Source organism: Rhinolophus sinicus, linkage group LG14 (genome assembly GCF_036562045.2).
Source record: "Rhinolophus sinicus isolate RSC01 linkage group LG14, ASM3656204v1, whole genome shotgun sequence".
Taxonomy (NCBI): Eukaryota; Metazoa; Chordata; class Mammalia; order Chiroptera; family Rhinolophidae; genus Rhinolophus; species Rhinolophus sinicus.
Window position 1 is genome coordinate 40376597 of NC_133763.1, and position 19232 is coordinate 40395828.

At 39.0% G+C, this 19232-nt stretch overlaps 1 protein-coding gene across 13 annotated transcripts in view; it reads left to right on the plus strand.

Annotated features, from left to right (window-relative positions):
* The window catches only part of NTNG1 (netrin G1), a 294202-nt gene that overhangs the window by 243773 nt on the left and 31197 nt on the right, over positions 1-19232 (plus strand). For 5 of the 13 annotated variants that reach the window (XM_074318381.1, XM_074318379.1, XM_074318382.1 and 2 more), the window contains 2 exons: positions 42-209; positions 5648-5782. The exons of 4 other annotated variants lie outside the window; for them this stretch is intronic. In XM_074318381.1, coding sequence (XP_074174482.1) covers positions 42-209; positions 5648-5782 — 303 coding nt within the window. The remainder of the gene's footprint in view (positions 1-41; positions 210-5647; positions 5783-19232) is intronic. 4 more of the 13 variants (XM_074318383.1, XM_019746506.2, XM_019746502.2 and 1 more) reach the window with 2 other exon arrangements.

A 19232-nucleotide genomic window follows, 5' to 3' on the forward strand; every position in this document is an offset into this window, starting at 1 on the left:
ACTGTATACACTCTGTATACATTTCTGTTCTTCCTTGCAAGATTGTGAATGCTTCGGCCACTCCAATCGATGCAGTTATATCGATCTGCTAAATACAGTCATTTGCGTGAGCTGTAAACACAACACTAGAGGGCAGCACTGTGAGTTATGCAGGCTGGGCTACTTCAGAAATGCTTCTGCACAGCTGGACGATGAGAATGTGTGCATAGGTCAGTTCCATTACAATTTCAGCTATTGTTCTGTGCCTTTCGAGCTATGGGGAGCTATTTAAAGTGGAGAGGCTGGTGATTTGCACCATGGCTGAGCCAAAATGAATTTTCTCAATGGAGAAAAACATCTTTGTGATAGATTTAAAATTCACTTGTGCTGGTTGAAATCATAGTTGGGGGATATATTTTGAATCCTTATGTTATTGTTGCTTTAAAGATAATGCTCTGAAAAATCGTGTTTAGAAGATGAAGAATTTTCTTTCTATTTTTTTCTTTCCTTTTTTTTTTTTTTTTTTGCATGAAATCTTAAAACCTGGTAATTTCTATCTGATCCTAACTTTTGAAATGAAAACTCATTATATGGGATGTAACAATAGATATGAGAAATTAGGATACAAGCTCTTGCACATAATTGGTAATCAACAAATACTGATTGATTAAAAATATTGCCGTTTGGAATTGAAAGCTACTAATAACTGGTAATGTAAAAGTTTTCCTGAAATTTTCATCCACAGTAAAGAAATTCCATTTATTGAATTTTCCTAGAGCCCCCCAAAAGAGAAGCAATTTCTGAAAATTATTCTAGATGCTTAATTCTCTTAGCTTCATGAGCCCTGGAAAACTGAGTCCCCTGGGTCCCCTGGAGCAGTCTCCCCAAACCCCATGACTACTGTTTATGTCAGCTGCCGGGATAGGTGCCCTTCTCATCCAAAAAACCTTGCCTACCTTTTGTGTAGTGGAACCTGCCTTTAAGAAAGGGAGCTAATGGAAAAATAAGAAACAATAAATGGAATTTCACTTCATAATTTACTTGGAACAAATGCATATATTCAAAATGGTGATGGCTACAGATCTGTTGCCACACCAGTAGGTAACTGTATAGGCAACCAACTTTAAAGGTAGATTTTTTTACATAAGTTAAACAGAATACACGAGCTGAAAAATGGCAGGTGATCTTTTCATCAAAAAAAGGAATCCAGTCAATCTGCAATTCTGAGATTATTGTTCTTTGATTGGATTGCCAAGGTGATATAGGTACTTGCCAAGTGTCTCATAAAATAGCTGTACAAGTTGTTTTGAATTCAATTGGGCCAACTTTTACATAATGCTGTTTATGTCTACAGTATGTTCTATTTTTCAAAGTCTTCCGTATTTATTATTTGTGAATTAGTGGAGAAATCCCTGGATTTAAAGGCCGGAGAGCTGGGTTCAAGTCCCAGTTTGCTAGTTTAATAGCTGAGTGCCTTAGGTAAGTCATTGGAGAACTCTTGGTCAAATTGGGATAATACGGGATGACCAGGAAACACTTGGTGAACTATGGACTGACTTGTAAATATGTTTTTCTGACTTGATCCTCATTAACGAAATACTTGGGGGTAAGTATCGCACTGATAATTTCCCCTATTTTCTAGTTGAGAAAAGTCAGGCAAATTGGCCTAAATCATATACCTTTAGCAAAGAGTTATTTTCCTGACTTCAAAGTTAAACACTGTCTCCCAACCACTGTGACACATTTAGCAAAGCTAAGCTTGTCAGTCTTCTACTTATGGTTTACTTTCTGGATGACAGCCACAATTCGACTATGAGCTTGTGAACAGAAGCAGTTCAATTACCTCTATAACACTTGGGTTACAAAGATTTCAGGATACTAATAAAAACCAAAAGACATGTAGCTGTCTGAATTTTGAATGCAGAGTTACATTTCACTGAATGTCATTTGTAAAAGTATACAAATGTCATACCATAAATATGGAAACAAGAGAAAAGGGAAAATAAATAGGAACACAGGAGTAAAACCTAATCATTTTTACAAAATACATAAAATTAAAATGTTTTATAACTTAATTCATATTATTTTAAATAAACCAAAGAAAAGGGCCTTCTGAGAGAAGATTTTATTCCATAAAATTTCTTATAGCAGGTCACTTAATATTATCCCAATATGTTTGGCTCAGAGTATTCTATTCTCAGGAAGTTTGGCCTTTTTTCAGTCCTAAAGTAATCTGTGAACTACAAAATCTGCACTTCCTGGCCAATTCTAAGAGGTATGGTCCTGTTGTAAATCCATGTTTGATTATCCACAGACAAGAACAGAGCCCATTCAGTTTTTGTGGTTTAAATCACATAAACTAAAGATGAAATATGAAAAGCTTAATATTCATTTCTGTATTGATTTCTATTCTTAAAAAATCAAGAGCAATTGTTTTTTACCATTTCTAGAAAGTTTGTTAATTAAAATTATAAACCTTTGGAGAATTTCATTTGTTATTGAGACAAACATGTTTCTATTCAGTATGTTATACTCTTCAAACCAAGTAAAGTAATTGGTAAACACAAAGATGAGTGTTTTTAGGTACCACACAATTAGCTACAATAACCCCCAAATATCAAAATTCCTTACATTGTTGTCCTTTTCCTAAGGGGTAAAGTTGTTTTTAAAGAGTGAACAAAAAAATTTGCCTCGCTGGTATATGCTATGGTTTATCTTTTGTCTTTAGTCAATATACACACACAAGGAATCAATAACAATTTCCTAAAAGAGCTATAGATTTTAATTTTCCCACTTAAGGGGTGAAGGGCAGAGATATTGGGGCTGCCTGTACACAAGGCTAAGGCTGGAGTTCACAAGGGCTTCTGGAAGCCTGTGGCTCCATTGCCAAGGTTTGCCCTATGGAGCAATATGCCCTATTCACTCTGTTCCACCTTTAAGCTCCCCAAAGGGCTTGAGGCAGGACTGAGAATTAAATTGGAGAGGATACACCACAAGTAATTGAGAGTTCATGTTTATACTATTTTGTACAGAAAGCACTAATGAAAATGAATGGGTATTTATCCAACTCATTTTCACAGAATTAGGCAGTAAACTCAGAAAATTTGAACTTCATCTTAGTCTCTCCAAATTAAAAAAAAAAAAAAAAAAACCAAGGCACTTTCCCAATTTTTTAACAACTGGCAGTCAGATCCACGAGGGTACAGCCTATACCTTTGACAAAGTGTCGACTCTGTGTTGAAATAGATGTTTAAACTACTTGCATCATTTTATATTATGGCAAATATAAAATGCAACCTTTTCATGTTGCCACAGTGATTGCTGCTTTGTGATTACTGGTGAATTTACCCATTTTCATACAAATTCCAAGCACTACCATGTCTCCAAAGATGCATGTAATTACCCTGTATGATGCAGCAATTACATGAAGTTGACATCCTTGCATGATTCTGTTTCATATAAACTCAAGCATTAAGCAGGAAGCTAGAGGATAGGTGGTTTGTGACCTTGGGTAATCACTGCTAATAATCCCTGATAACAAGCTTGACATCAGAATGGAACACAGGGCTCAGCAGTTGCTACTAAACGTATCTCAAATTATGATGTATTATGTTTTATTGCTCTTGAAACCCACGATCAGGTCATCAGGGATAGCTTCTCTAGAGCAAAGCAAACACAAGACACTTCTAATACCTATAAATCAATTGTAGTGTAACTTTTTAATCAAACCTCCAAAAGTATGTCATGTTGTTTTTTATTCTCATAGTTCTTCCTAGTTTCATGAAATAAAATATAATTCTCCAAGGCCATCCTCATCACCCAACACCTACCATTGATCAAAGCCCCATAAATGGTATTTTTAAAACTAAATTATTTGTATGTAAGGTGGAGTGTAGACCACACCTCTCCTTGTCACTTATTTTCATGACTGTTTGAAAAGCATTACATTTACTGCCTTTTCCTATGAGAACCATTGGGATATACTGTGATTTAGATCTTCTACATTTTTAAAAATTTTATTTACATTTTTTTGCATCTAAAAACCTTAATCCATTGTTATGGGCCAATTGATTAGAATAATATATGAATTCATGTTGGCCAGATGTAACTCTCTTCCTGGCCTACAAAATGTTGGTGACTCATTGCCAACTTATACACTTTAAATAGTAAGAAACATTATTACAGATTTGGTATAGGAACATACTTATAATATACATATGTACAGAGAAACATTTTAAAGCCACAACAAAATTCCTATTTAAAAAATTTTGAACAACCCCTATACACACACACTAAAATAAATAATGCCAATTTAAAATAAAACTCTAATTATTAGGGACAAGCCAAGCCAGGCAAGGAGAGAGCATTTTAGAGTAAAATTTAGTTTTATTTTCACCTATGTATTTCATTCTTTATGTCTTATATATATGTTTGTATCATAAGAATGTTGAAGTCAAAACACGACTTAACGTGAAATAAATCATAATTCTAAGGTACTCCACATTCTTTGAAGAAATTATCTAAATAGTTCCTATGACAAAAATAGTGAGAGCCAAAATTCTGGACCTCTCTATAATATTAAACCCTGAATTTCCATTGCTAATTTGACGTTAAACTTAGTAATATGAAACCAAAGTTTTCAGGGCTTTTCATGGTTGGTTGTTTCGTTGGTTGCTTGGTATGATTTTATTTGTTTTTTTTGTTGTTGTTTTGTTTTGTTTTGTTTTTAACAAGAAAACCTCTTAATGGGACCATAAAGAAAGTGAGATAGAGACATACAAACCTGTCTAAGAGTATACAGTGCGGTAATGAGGAAAGAAACTTTGGCCCAGAAATTCCAAAACTAGCTGTTATTACTTTTCAAGTGAGTGGAAGCTAAGTAATTCTGGTTCAGCCTTTAAGCAAAATAGTGCTTCAGAAGTAAAAAAGTATCCTGTATAAGAATGTGTAAAGAGTCAAGGAAATATTCTATTTACTTTTTATTACACGGAGTTATATTGTCCTACCAGCAGACGTTATAATGGAAAATGTGTTTCACATGATGCCTATATTGAAATTGACTTGTGATTGCAAAATTTATTTTTCTTTCATGATTGTTCATCGAGGCTGCATAAAAGCTGTACTAACATGCCTAGCAGATACAATATCTAAAGGCTCATCACAAAACGGTGCATATATAAATAAGTTAAGGTGCTATCCCAAATCATAAAGTAAAACTGCCTTTGAATGAACAAAGTGCATTCATATTGCACTTTAAAAATATTCAGCAATTCTCAAAAATTGAGTGTAACAAATAAGCCCATTTGAAAAATTTAAAACAGGTTTTACACTGATGGCATGTTGATTTATCTTTGATATAGAAAATTCTCATGGTGTTCATTAGACCATCTAAAACTGCCCTCACAGATGGCATCTCCATTATGATCTGTTAGCAGTGAAGAGCATGATGTCTTATTTCCTGGAAGTTTTCAGTTGGTTTCCTCCGATATCGTGGAAGGCTGAGCATGTAAATCATGAACCTGAAATAGCCATATTTCCAAAAGCATTTCATTAGTGGCCATCTTTCTTTAAGTAAGTGATGCGTTGATGGATAAGTGACGCTTCTGTGTTGATAACCTGTAAACCATACAGACTTGTCTCCAGCCTGTGTGTTGTCTTGTTTCTACAGAGTGTTATTGTAACCCTTTGGGCTCAGTCCATGATCGTTGTAATGGCTCAGGATTTTGTGAGTGTAAGACTGGAACGACAGGGCCTAAGTGTGATGAGTGTCTGCCGGGAAATTCCTGGCACTACGGCTGTCAACGTAAGTAACTCTGGGAGGTGCCCTCTGCCTGCTGCAGCATGGCTGATTCTGCTTGTCTAGGCCGGTGCGTGCAGCTGCTCAGAGCAGAAAAAGACCCCAGCCACTGACAAGCTTTAAAAGCTCCTTAATGCCCCAGCCTATGGCTAGGAGAGAGAGCAATCCATCAGCTGTCCAGCTGGCTGTTTTGAAACCCAACTTCATCCCCTCTGATGGCTGGAGCAACTTATATTGAAATATTGAACACAGAACCATGTACCTGGCCTAACCATAAATTAAGTGGCACAATAGGGACCCAGCTTGAAAACTTTCACCGCAAAATGAAGGGTGATGTGTATGTGGTTAATATATTTCTTGAACTGGAAGTTACCCTGGAGCTCCAGAGTTCATAAATTAAATTATATCTACATAACTTACTACCACCCTTGCTATCATACCCATCACTGAATCTTAACCAAAAATCTAAAGGTATTAAATCTAAGGGATAGTTAAATGCCAGGGTAAAATAAATGATGAAAATCAATATTGATTTTAAGCCTCTGAGGTTAGGCACCCTTCAGTGAGCCTTAGATGGATGTCATTTCGTTTGGTTCAGCCTCATTTCTCTGAGGATTATCAGACCTTCTTAAGAGCTTGTCAAGGCAGGTGGCATGTCAGTGTATTCAGGGAACAGAAATTTAAAAATCTGAGCATAAGCTTCCTTCTGTCATTCATAACCTTTTCTGCTTTTTAATTCTACACTAACTTTCCATTCTATCTACACAGTCAGCTTACTAATATTAAAGAGCCACCAGATATATCCTCTACAGCAACACAATCCAGTGGACAATCGTGCCAGCCAGATATGTAGCTTTAAATGTTTTGTTATCCGCATTAAAAAGTAAAAATAAATAAAAATTGATGTGAACAACTTATTTTACCCACAATAGCTGAAATATTATAATTTCTACATATAATTAACGTTAAAATAAGGATATAGTTTACATTTTTTTTCCTACAGTCTTTGAAGTCAGATTTTTTATACTTAAACAGAACATCTCATTTAGGACCGGCCATATTGCAAGGCTTAATGGCCACATGTGTCTGCCATATTGGACAGCACAGCTCAGAGGTCTCTTAGCTTACCTGTCACTTGAAAAAATGTCAGCATGCAGGAAACGTCTGAAAGCCAGTTTCTACCAGGGCTGTACAGAATATTTTACTAGCTACTTGTAGAATTTGTAGTAATCTGTAAGCTATACTTCTACATAATGGAAAGCCAAAGTGAAATTTACTGCCATACGAATGTCATGGGCATCAGTGAACTGTGGAAGTGGGTTGAGCAATTTAGCACTGAGTCAGCCAAGGGTAAGGTGGGATCCAGGAGCTGGAGGATGGGCATCTCCAGCCATGCTGGAGAGGAGCATTAAAAGACAGTCAAATCAAAGCAGTCAGGCAGCACACCTGCGTGTAAGCTCTGGATAAGGTCATGGTTTAAAAGTCCTCTATGCCGTAGGTTCCAAGAAAGCACCTTCGGGGTCTGGATGAGTTGGTGGATCTCAGGTGCCATGTGAGGAGCCGGGTCTCAGAACAGTCCTCAGTCCTGGCACATATGGACAGCGAGGCCCAGAGAAGGCCACCAGTCAGAAGGAGAGAAGGAGGGACAGAAAAAGGTCTAAAACCAGCCCCAAGACTCAAGGCATGAGGTGTAGGGAGACTTTGTAATTAAAACACACTTCTCAAAAAAGAAAGTCTCATGTAAACTTCCTGAAACAGCAAGACCTAATGAATGGATTCCTGGAGTGTAACCAAGGAAAGACATTAGAGAGGAAAGTGAATTAATCTAGCCGTAGGGGAAATGTATCTCAAAAAGGGCCTAACGTAATGTTTCTGTATTAATTATTAGAGTATCATAAAAGGATATAATGTCACCACATGTTTCCTTCTGGGATGGAAGGTTGGATGTAAGTGCGGACCTACCACATAAGGGCTGTGTGATGTACAAGACTCTCTGTGCCTCAGCTCTAGCGCCTCACATAGTTGCATGTGGATCAGTGAGATTATGGGAGTAAATGCTTTATCCTTTTGAGTATTTCTTGAGGACCTACTGTGTGTTAGGCATTGAGCCAACAGTAGAGTCTGCACAATGAAGAGAGATAGCAACTGTGGACATGTGGGCATGGAGTACACAATCTGGAATGAGAGGCTGACATGCAACCCAACAGGTTTGACAGGTGATAAGAAGTAAGAACGAGCTATGTACATGCTTTTGGTGAAGCCCGGATGGGAAGTAAAGCTTCCCTAAGAGATAACTATTTGCTTGAGTACTGAAGGATTCGTAGGAGTTTTCCAGGATAGAACCTCCTGGGCAAAGGTGCATGAGCTAATGTACTATGTTTCAGAAATATCAAATAGTTTTGATATGACTGGGGGATAAGGTTGTATGGGTGTGTGTGTGCATGCGGGCACATGTATGTATGCTAGAAAGGTAGAGAAGATGTTGAAAAAGCAACCAGAAACCAGACCATGTGGTTTCTTAAACACCAAGCTAAGGAGTTGCATCTCATCAGGAAGGCGACTTGGGAACCATCAAACAAAGGAGATATGGAATCTATCATACAGTTTTAAGCAGAGGAATGAAAGGGTAAAATTTTGTTTTAGAAAGACTCCTCTGGCTAATCTGTAAAGGAAGGACTGGAACAAGATGAGACTAGATTTGCTATATAAATTTAACATATTTCGAGTACACCCTTAAACACAGTTTTATCTCACCGTGAAATCTTTCCTTCCCTCAGACCCATCCGCACAGGATAGATACTCTATGTCAAAATATAGAAATTCTTCTGTCAGTTGGCAAATGGCTACTGCATGCGATCCCTAAGTGCCTTCCCCTGGGATATATCTTAGACCACCCCCAAGATCCAGCAACTAATGAGGCGACACCTGTCTTAGCAGGGTACCTTCCAACACCAGTCTTATAACAAGTATCCATTCTACTCAGTTGGGGATTGTCTGTTGACAAATATTTTTATATCACTCCTGTGTCTGCACATACATAAGTACATTCAAAAATGTTTTTCTGTCTTTCTCTTCCCTCCACCCCCATGCACACTTCTGCTTGCCCTGAGTTGAACCCATCCTTGGGTTAGGCACCTGATCAGTGGCAGTGATAGTAACCTGGCCACAAGAAACCATGCCAAGAAGAAAAATAGTGGTGGAGTAGGGTTGACAGTGGCATTGGCAGCCGCGAGCAGGGATTAAGTAAACATTTGGGTAGGTACTGCCAGGAAGGGGCAGCAGTAGGTGTCAGCACAGAGTCTGGGGATCCAGACACCCAGCTCCAGTCTCCTAGAGGAGCCATGTGGAACTGTAGTCTCAAAGGACTTGGGAACGGAAAATAACAGGATCCAGTTACCGATACTACCGCTTACATCCTCTGAGCGGAACAAAGTGAGTACACACTTAGGCTCTGGAGTCATACAGGCCTGGGTTTGAATCCCACCTCCACCCCTTACAACCTGCGAGACTTAGAGGAAATTACTTGGACTCTCTAAGCCTAGTTTTCATCTAAAAATGGGGGTAATGGTAGGACCTAACACATGATAATTGTGGAAGTTCAAGGAAAATAATAAATGTGGACCTCATGGTACCTAGTAAGCACTCAGTTACTATTATTTAGTTCCAAGCACATGTTGATGTGACAAAGCGCTAGGCAAGAACCCATGTTTAAACTTACTGTACAATAATAGTGAGGAACATGCAGCAAGGATGACCACTCTTGAAATATCACACTATCGACCTAGGAGCCTCTAAAAATCCCTTGATAGAAACAAGGCTGATTCAAGAGACTGAAGCAAAGCTGACCCCCACAGCAGTGGTGGGGCTTCAGCTGGGGAATGCAGAATTCCAGGCTCAGCAGTAAGTCTCTGCCTGAGGGGCCCACCAATGGGGTGCTCCGTAAATGTAAGTGGGTCTCTCACATAAAAGGCGAAACACTTGACAACTATCAGAATGAATGGTCTTTGCTCCACATGGAACACACAATCCAGGAAAGGAAGCAGAAATAAAAAGATTTCAAGGAGGCCAGGCAGAATCAAAATTAGTGTTGAGGTAACCAATAGAAGAATGAGACCCGGAAGAGAAAAAGGTATTTTTTTTAATGTGCCCCTGTGAAATCAGAGAAGAGGTATGTGCCACATCTCAGAGAATAAAGCTGAACCTTCTAAAGAGGAAGCCACATTCCATGCTTCACATAAAATATAGGGGTTAACATTTATTGGGAAGCAATGAAACACTTATTACTTGCACAAAGAAGACTGGATAATAGGGGAGGTTTGTGGGGTTGGGGGGAGGGAGGAGTCTTTCCTTGGAAAATGGAATGGAAATAGCCACGCATAGAACCAGTGAGGCTGAGATGTGTTCTCTTCTTGCAGGATGGAGAAGATACATTAGAACATCATGCAGTGTTTATTAAAGCCACCAATTGTCCCCCATTTTTACCTAATTTATGAATTCTAATGATGCTTTCAGAAGCACTTACAGCCTGACTATTTGGGTTAAAGTCAAAAGATTTGGTGACATAGTTAAATGTTATGATTTTGCGAGATAACAGCGCATGTAGGAAATCAAGAACTAAGCATGCATAGCAAGGGGAAGGCTAAGATTCAGTTGCTAACCATGGCCTACAGTCTCAACATATGGGTTCTCAGAAAGGATCAGTACACATGTTACCAAAACAGGAAAGTGTGTTTAATAGGAGACTCAATGGCCTAAGCAAGAAGATTTTTATTAAATTTGAATGGGATATAGTGAAAGCACCCTTATAAAAGTGTAAAACTAGACACTGTGTCAAAAAAAAAAAAAAAAAACAATAGTTATTCTCAGGAGAAGCATAAGAAAGTTTGGGGAACAAAACTTGATGGCTTAGATGTATCCCTTCCCAGAGAATGCATAATACTGTATTCATTTTCTATTGCTGTTGTTGAAAATTACCATAAATTACCACAAACTTAGTGGCTGAAAACAACACACGTTTATTGTCTCATAGTTCTGTAGTGGGAAGCCCAAAAAGGGTCTCCAAGGTGTCAACAGGGCTGCCTTCCCTCTGGAGGCACAAGGAGAGAATCTTTTTCCCTGCTTCTACTTCCTTCTAGAGGTCACCTGCATTCTCTTGTTCGTGGCCTGCTTCCTCCAGCTTCAAAGCCAGAAACTTTCTCTGTACCTTTCTTCTATCACCACATCTTTCTCTGACCAAAGCAGAGAAAGGGTCTCCACTTTTAAGGAACCACATGATCAGACTGCACACACACAAGTAATCCAAAATAACCGCTCCATCTCAAGGCTCTTCCTTAGTTGGATCATATCTGTAAAGGCCCTTTTGCCACCTAAGGGAACAGATTCCAGGGATTAGGGTGCAGACATCTTTGAGGAGGCATTTTATTCTGCTTAGCATGGTAATCATCCAGAATATCAACTTTTAATGCCAGGGATAAATAGGCATGTGTCCTGGAGAAGGAATGTAACTCATGCTCGGTAAAACTTATTCAAAAGACACATGGAATAGAATTAGAAAAGAGCAACATATGTCAGGAAGGTATGGACTTGTACTGTGAATTAGAAACAGTGAAATATTTTTCAGTCAAGACCAAAGATCTTACAGGAAATGTGAGAGTATGTTGTAGACCACACAACCATTGGGAGGATATAGACACTGTCTAAAACCAAATTAGAAAATCTAAATGCTCTGCAATCTTCCAAAATGGGGAAATTCTGATAACAAGATACTAAAAGATGCGTTGTTGACTTGTATTGATGAGAATTTCTTCACCCAAAGAATAGAAAAAGCAGTCGGGAACTACTAGTAGTGCTTATTGGTCATATGGAGATGACAGTGTCACATAAGAGAGCAAATGCTGATAAAACCTTTAAGGGATCTCATGCCAAACCTTAAAAAAAATTGTGATATTCTTGGTGGGGAGAGTAAAATCTTCAACCTTCTTTAACACACACACACACACACACACACACACACACACACACATTTTTCCCAGTAGACTACCTAGAGAAAATGGGAGACTACTGAAATAAACAACATGGCTACACAAGGGTTCCCAATGAGGTGTTGATGAACATTTATTTAGCACCTACTATGTGCTAGACACTGCTGCAAATTAAGGCTAGCAAATCACAATTGCCAAAAAGCAGAGTGGTAGAGAGTTGTGCTAACAGCTGTTCAAGTGACAGATATGGAGATCTTATCTTACAGCCAAGCTCAATTCTAGACAGCATTGTGTCCTACGTTGCAAAGAAGCTAAAACAATTCCAGGCTGAACAAAGACCAAAGGAGGTTATAGGCCCCTGAAATGTGCCCTGAGTAGCCCAGGTCAAGAGGCGAGACCTTGGGAAACTTTTAACACAGTGGACAGTGATGTAGGAGAGTCCAGTCTTTGATAAAGAGTTTTTCATAAAGAGAGTTGAAGCAGGTGGGTGAGCATATGATTTGACATGTTCCAGGTGTCAGCCCATGTTTGGAGGACTGTTATGTAACAAGTGGACTTGTTGGCTCTGGAAGATAGACTTGGGACCAGTGGATAAAAAGAGAGAAGTAGACTTCCGCTTAGCATTTTAAAACAATTATTCTCTCCAGCTGCCTGAGAATAAACAGTAGGGTACCTTGGATGACGATAAATCCCTGGATTCTGGGAAAGTTCAAACAGAAGCTGAACAGGCTCCTATGAATGATGCTTTTTGGAGAGTTTCTGCTTACATGAAAAATCAAGCGAAAAGACCTCGAGGGCCTCTCCAACTTCCCAGCTCTGACTTGCAGACCAAGTCCATGGGACAAAAAGTGAAGGTATAGTGAGATACTCAGCTCAATTTGTATTAAGAACCACAATTTGGCCACTCAGCTAGCCTCTGTACTCAAGTCTCTCTTTACCACCCGAAAGACGCTGATACCCCTCAGTTGCCATGTTCTCAGTCCTCCCTGTATTTCCTAGAGTCAGATTTCAGACTTACATAATTCCTTTATTTCTGGAGATGAATTGGTTCCCATCATAGCTTTCCTGCCGCTGTAGTTCAGCCGGTTTCCTTTTCTTTCCTTTTTTTTTTTTTTTTTTTCCTGGTATGAGATTAACTTCTACAGGCCTGACAACTTGTGACCATTAAGATGATGCTCCCAATTGCTTCTCTGAGATGAACATTATACCTCCCTGGACAAATACCTTGAGCCTAACTTGTAATTTTTCAATTGTCTCTCGCTGCCGTCTCCTGCTATGTGCTGTGTTACATGAAAATATCCAGTTCCCGTTGCACCAGCTGACCTCACAGGTTGAATCCACTGACAGGCGGCATGTCACTTAGACAAGGATGTCTGCGATGCATTAGCGCATTTGCAGTCCTAGAAATACAGTTTCACTCACTTGGCTCTTGTATCTCTATTGTTAGAAGTGAATGGCATCACCGAATCCTAGTTTTTAATTTCCTTGCTAGCAACGTGAACACCAGTCTCCTCTCCCTTGCTGAGCCCCACATCCATAACAGTGATGAAAAACAAATACTTGGAAGGGCACTTGATGTTACTGTTGTTCCACTCCTAAGGGTGGGAAGGAAATGCTCTTTAAACAGACCCAGCAGGAGCCTCCCAGAGGTAATTTAAAAAGGAAAACATTAGGAAGACAGAAGATAGAAAGTGGTAATTTGTAGGCATTACAAATGCGCTGGGTAGTCTTACTGGGAGGGAAAGGCTCATTTTGTCAGCTAGAAGAGCAAACCCCAGGGTGGCTCCCAGTTGTGAAATCTCTCCTGATTCAGCAGGAGGACGCCATACCACTCAGTCATGCTAATAGCCGTCGCTTTCCAGTTCCAGGTCCCGGTTTCCCTCCATTCTTAACATACCTTTAATTTAGGGTTGGGAGGAAAAGCCCACCAATTTCTAGTACATAGGGGATCTCATGCCACCACGAGTGGGGGGTTACACTTAGGCCGTGGAAAGCACTTTAACTCCTCACACCACTAATAACTTCTTTGGAAACAACCATCAGAGGCAAAGCCTGATGGGGCAGCTTGACGGGAGTGGGTTGTTCAGACTGCCCTTCACTAAGGATTGGGTCCTAAATACATTCAAAACCGGAGGCTCTTGAATTGCGGAAGCTCGTTGTAGGACAAATGCAGAGAATGGATGTACTAACAGCAATTCCAGGCTACCTCCTGACATTCTGAAGTTTGCCTACCACTGAGCTATCCTGCACGAAGCTCAGAGAGGGGCCTCGGCCCGACCTGGGTGGGCCACTCTCCACAGTTACTTGACAACCCATGTTAATTTTCCCCTCTGTTTGAAGAGACTATTAAGAATGACAAATATGCCCAAACACTATGATGTCACACCATAGAACCATCCAAGTTTGACAGCGAAAGGTGTGTGAAATGCCAAACCACACGGAGGAATGCAGGTATAATGGTATCTATAAGTATCCCAGAATCAAAGCAGCAGCGCGGAGCTATCTGAGAGTAAGATGATCAGTAGGCAAGTGGAAATACAATACGGGTTGTTCTTTCCTTACTTTACTCGTAAATGGAGTTTCACCTTGAGCCATTCTTTACGCACTAGTGAGTATATGTGTGTGTGAGTATGTGTGTATGAAAGAGAACGAGAGAGAATCTCAGAATCTTCTAAAGCTGCATCTGTAATGTCTAAATATGAAAATCAATCTAATGGGAAAAGGACCCCCACACTGGAAACTTGTAAGACAAAAATTGTCATTTCAGTGAAGGGCCAGTCATCAGCCCCCCGTTGCAATGGGGTAGAACTCGGAGATAGAAGAGCCACAGGGTACGCCAGGGTGGGAGGGTTCCTGACAACTAAATTCTAGGTGTCAACCCAGTGAAGTCAAGGGTCTTGATTCTGGGTGTGACTGCTGCCACCTTCCCGGGCCATGTCTGCTCAACCACCGTGGTCAGCCTTCTCTGTGCACCGCCTGTGACATCCGAGAGAGGGGCTGGGCATTCTAAGGTGTAATCTTGAAATCTCACAAGTGGTCTGAGATTTGCATATGGACGAATTTCTGAGGAATAATACTATTTTAACATATCGAAAATTGTTCTTATTTACTGTGTCTGGAGTATGAATGCATTCTCATTCTGCAAGAGAGGTCAGATTATTTTCCTCGTTTTGTAGATGGCAAAACTGAGATTCAAACTGGGTAATTTCCCCAACTCAAACACCAGATAAGTGGGAAACCTGTTATTAGTGAATATTTATTGTTCATTGAGTTTGCTGTGGCATTTTATAGGATTTTTGTCATTTTTCCTTTGCAGATGGAGACAGAGGCTTTGGTGATTTATTCCAGGGATTGGCAAACTTTTTCTATAAAGGGACAGATAGCAATTATCTTAGGCTTCATGGGCCTTATAGTCTCTGTCACAACTCCTCAAATCAGCTGTCGTAGCCTGGAATCAGCTGCAGGTGACACATAAATGAATGAATGTGTCTGTGTCCCAATACAGTTTTATTTATAGATGCTGAAATTTGAATTTCATTTAATTTTCCCATGCCATGAAATATTGTTCTTTTGATTTTATTTCAATCACTTAAAAAATTGAAAAAGCCATTCTTAGTTCATAGGCCATAGACAACAGGAGGGCTGGATTTGGCCTGCAGATCATAGCTTGATTTATTTCAAACTCGCACAGCACTTAGAAATGAAGAAACAGAGGACCTGTTCAATAAAGTGGAGAGAATGTGAAGCAGGAGGCAGACGAGGACATTTTTTGAAAACCAAAACCATACGTTTCATTAAAGTGTGCCCTCTGTCTGGCCGTGGGTATCATGGATCTAACTGATTCATATTTACCAGGCCCTAATTGGTCTGAAGAAAAACGGTAGGATTTCCAGAAACAGGAAGGCTTTGACCATATAATTTCCAGGACAAGATCACAGACATAGTCAGTGCCAACTGTTTAAAGGCTCATGAGCCAGCCAAGTCAATTTAGCATCAATTTCGTACAATCAGCAGCTAATGAACGAGAAGTCAGGGTGGCCACCATGCAATCAGGATTGCTCATGTTGGTGTGAGAAATCATTCTGTTGCATTCTGCAGGAACAACCTGTCACCTTGAATACCAGCAAAAACCTTTACGAAGAGAAAATTACAGTAATAATATCAGGCTATATCACCAAGGGCACAGGAAAAAAATATATACATACAGATCCTGTTGAGAATTTATTTTTTTTAACCATCACCTTTGATAGTGGAGGTGATTATTCTGAATAAAGTGCATGTCTGTGCTTTGAACCCCTGCCTTTTCTGTCCCAGTGCTCTTTTGAGTGTGACTGAGTCTATTGAACTCAAGGCATTCTGGATCATGTGGCTCTGCCTACAGAAATAGAATAATGTCATGACCCAACTCTATTTAAATGCTATTTGCTTTTTGTCCTATCTTTGTCAGGTTCTCTATTTTTAAAAATTAACCTTCAGTTGTCCATTGCTGCAAGGTGGGGAGAAGAGGCCTGCATAAATACACGCTATTGAGCATGTTGCGATAAATTCCAATAAAGCTGAATTCCATCGAAAGCAGGCATAAGCACACAGAAATTCAGACCCACACACAGTTCATCTGGTCACTATCCAATCTCATCATTATAGTTTACAGTCTTCAACATCCAGAAACTACTAATTATTTTTAAACAGAAATAATCACTGAGATGTGTTTTTAACAATATTCCTTCCATCTACAAAAGGGTAGGATTAATATTATGTATTATAGTTATTTCTTCTAAGCTGCAACTCTTGGGGGAAATAGGCATATGTCTCAGAGATAAACCACTACAAAATAATGAAATATTGATGTAATTATTTTTAAGAATCACATTTAGACCTCTTTTTAATTAGTATTATTGACCCTATGGACTTACTCTTATGTTAATCTGTATTCTTTGTCATGAAAATCAATAATATGGACAACTGCATTGTTCACGTGGATTTTAAGTGCAAAAAGACCAAGTTTGGGAGTTTTCAGGAGGGCTTGTTACCAGGATAATTTGGTAATTTCTTGGTGTATGTGTCGGAAGAGTCACAGCATTTTCAATGATTTTACTGACCCAGCATTTATTATTGCCCACTTGGAAGATGTATCATAAGAGTTTTCCTGAGATATCACCCCTGATTTTTTTATTTAAAATAAGAATTAAAGTTGCTGATTTTGCACCAATAATACTAAGATAAATATAGACATATAAATTCTACCTGATTATATCAAACCTTGAAATTTCTAAAGCAATGAGGACTTTGTGCTTCACCTATTAATAGGCCCATCGAACAAACATGATTAAGTCAATCGTATCTAATGCGCCCCTTCATACACAGCATATGAGACCAGATCATACCATAATCTGTAGGAAAACTATGCCCTTCATTTCATCTGGGGTTACTAAACTTAATGTAACCAAGGTGATAGATGGGCTTCTTACCAGAGTCTTGCTACATCTTTTGAATTCTCCTCTCTGGCAAACTGGGTTGGCTATAGGATGGCCCGATTCATTCACTTGTTCATGCAGTCATGCACTCGATTATGCATTCATTATTCATTATTCATACTCTCATTCATTTAAAAAATATTCATACTCTCATTCATTTAAAAGTCCTACTATGTGCCAGGCATTGTGATAAATTTTAAAACCAAAAGACAGATGAAATGTGATCCCTACCTGCCCTCTAAGGGCTAACAGTTCAAGAGGGGGGTCTCAAATCTGAAAGGGCCTTATTGTTGCTGGAATCTAGAAGACCAACTTCCAGTACCATTTTTCTACTTCACTTTTCTGATCCTAGGTCTCTCTGCTTTGTCCTATAACCTTAGAATCACACATCTGAGATGGAGTCTTAGCGATATTCTAGTTTAGCTCTCACTGTAAGTCATACAGTTATCCCCACTTTGCAGGTAAAGGAACCCAGGCTCCGAGAGGCTAAGTAACCTTCACTTGTCATCTGGATCCCTGCAACTTAAAAGTGTGACCCATCAGTATCACTTGGGAATTTGTAAGAAATGCAGAATCTCAGGTCCCACCTCAGACTTACTGATCTGCATTTTAACAAAATCTCCAACTGATTCATAGGCACGTTAAAGTTTGAGAATCAGAGAATGAGATAGTAAGTGTGGACTTTAACATAGGATAGGCTGACTCAAAATCCATGTTTGTTGTTTGTTTTTACCACTTAGTGTTCATAGAATAATGCTGGCTGGGAAACCAAGGGCAGGCAAATGCCTTGTAAAAATTTATATAAGGGGCAGGAACTCATATAGTTTCACACGTCGTCAGTTTTTACCAGCACGTATTCTACAAATCCAAATCATATTAAAATAGAGAGAATCATGAAAACTTAAACAAGTAGCCTGTTTATTTTCTTTCATCCCTATAATTTAAAAGTGGTTAATATTTGATAGGTTAATAATAAATATTTTAATATAGTATATTGCGTTTGGTTATGAATATATCAAAAGGAAATACAGAGTGAGTTCCAAAAGATAAACTTTTATTGGGCACATGAAATAGAACATAAAATTTGATGGCAATTACCATTTAATCTATTCATGTTTAGAAACGTGTTGAAAGAGAATCTCATAACTCAGTTAATTGTTATGAATTATTAATTGCTCGTTTGAAACGCAATGAGCAGAACTGCACTTGTTGAAAAACTTTCTCAGTGGCTTTAACCTTTGTGTCATTGTTTTTATGAGGACGGAAGGGAAAGACTGACAGCAAGAGTCTGATCATCCAAAACAAGGAAGTGACAAGACGTGAACATCTCAGTGACTATGTAAAGGGTAATAGAGATTGAAATGAGGTAGTTATTGGTGGTCCCACTCCAGCATACTTAAATGTATTTTATAATACAAATGCCATACAGAGACCCAGGCATCTGTATTATAAAACTGCCTAGTCAATTACGATGTGCAGCCGGGATTGATGACTGCAGTTTCAGTATTTGTACATCATCAGAGAGATTTAATCCAACCACGATTTGACTCAGGATATTCTGAACCCACAGTGAGATGCAAGCCGGGCTCCCGTTTGCCACCCCTTGTTAGAGTTCGAGGTAAGAGGGCACCCAACTAAGGCCAGGAACAATTTAGACTGTGGGCAGCTTTATAAAGACATATTCCCTAGATGGCAAGGGATTGCTGATCCAAACAGTCTAAGATCAAGAATACGTCTGGATTTAAAGATACCGGATGTAAAGAGTCCCTTCTTTCTCAAAAATCAATGTTATGAGTTTCTTCTGTTGGATGAAAAAAACAAACCTTCAAAAAGCAGGAGCTTTTTTTATTAACTAAATCCAGGGATTTATTGTTTAGTGTCAGCATCGTAACTGCTTTATAATTGATTTTTCTGAAAAGAGCTGAAAACTTAAGCCACGTTAATTTCCTTTATCTTGACACACTTGATTAGCATTACTCTGAAATATATTTTACCAGGTTC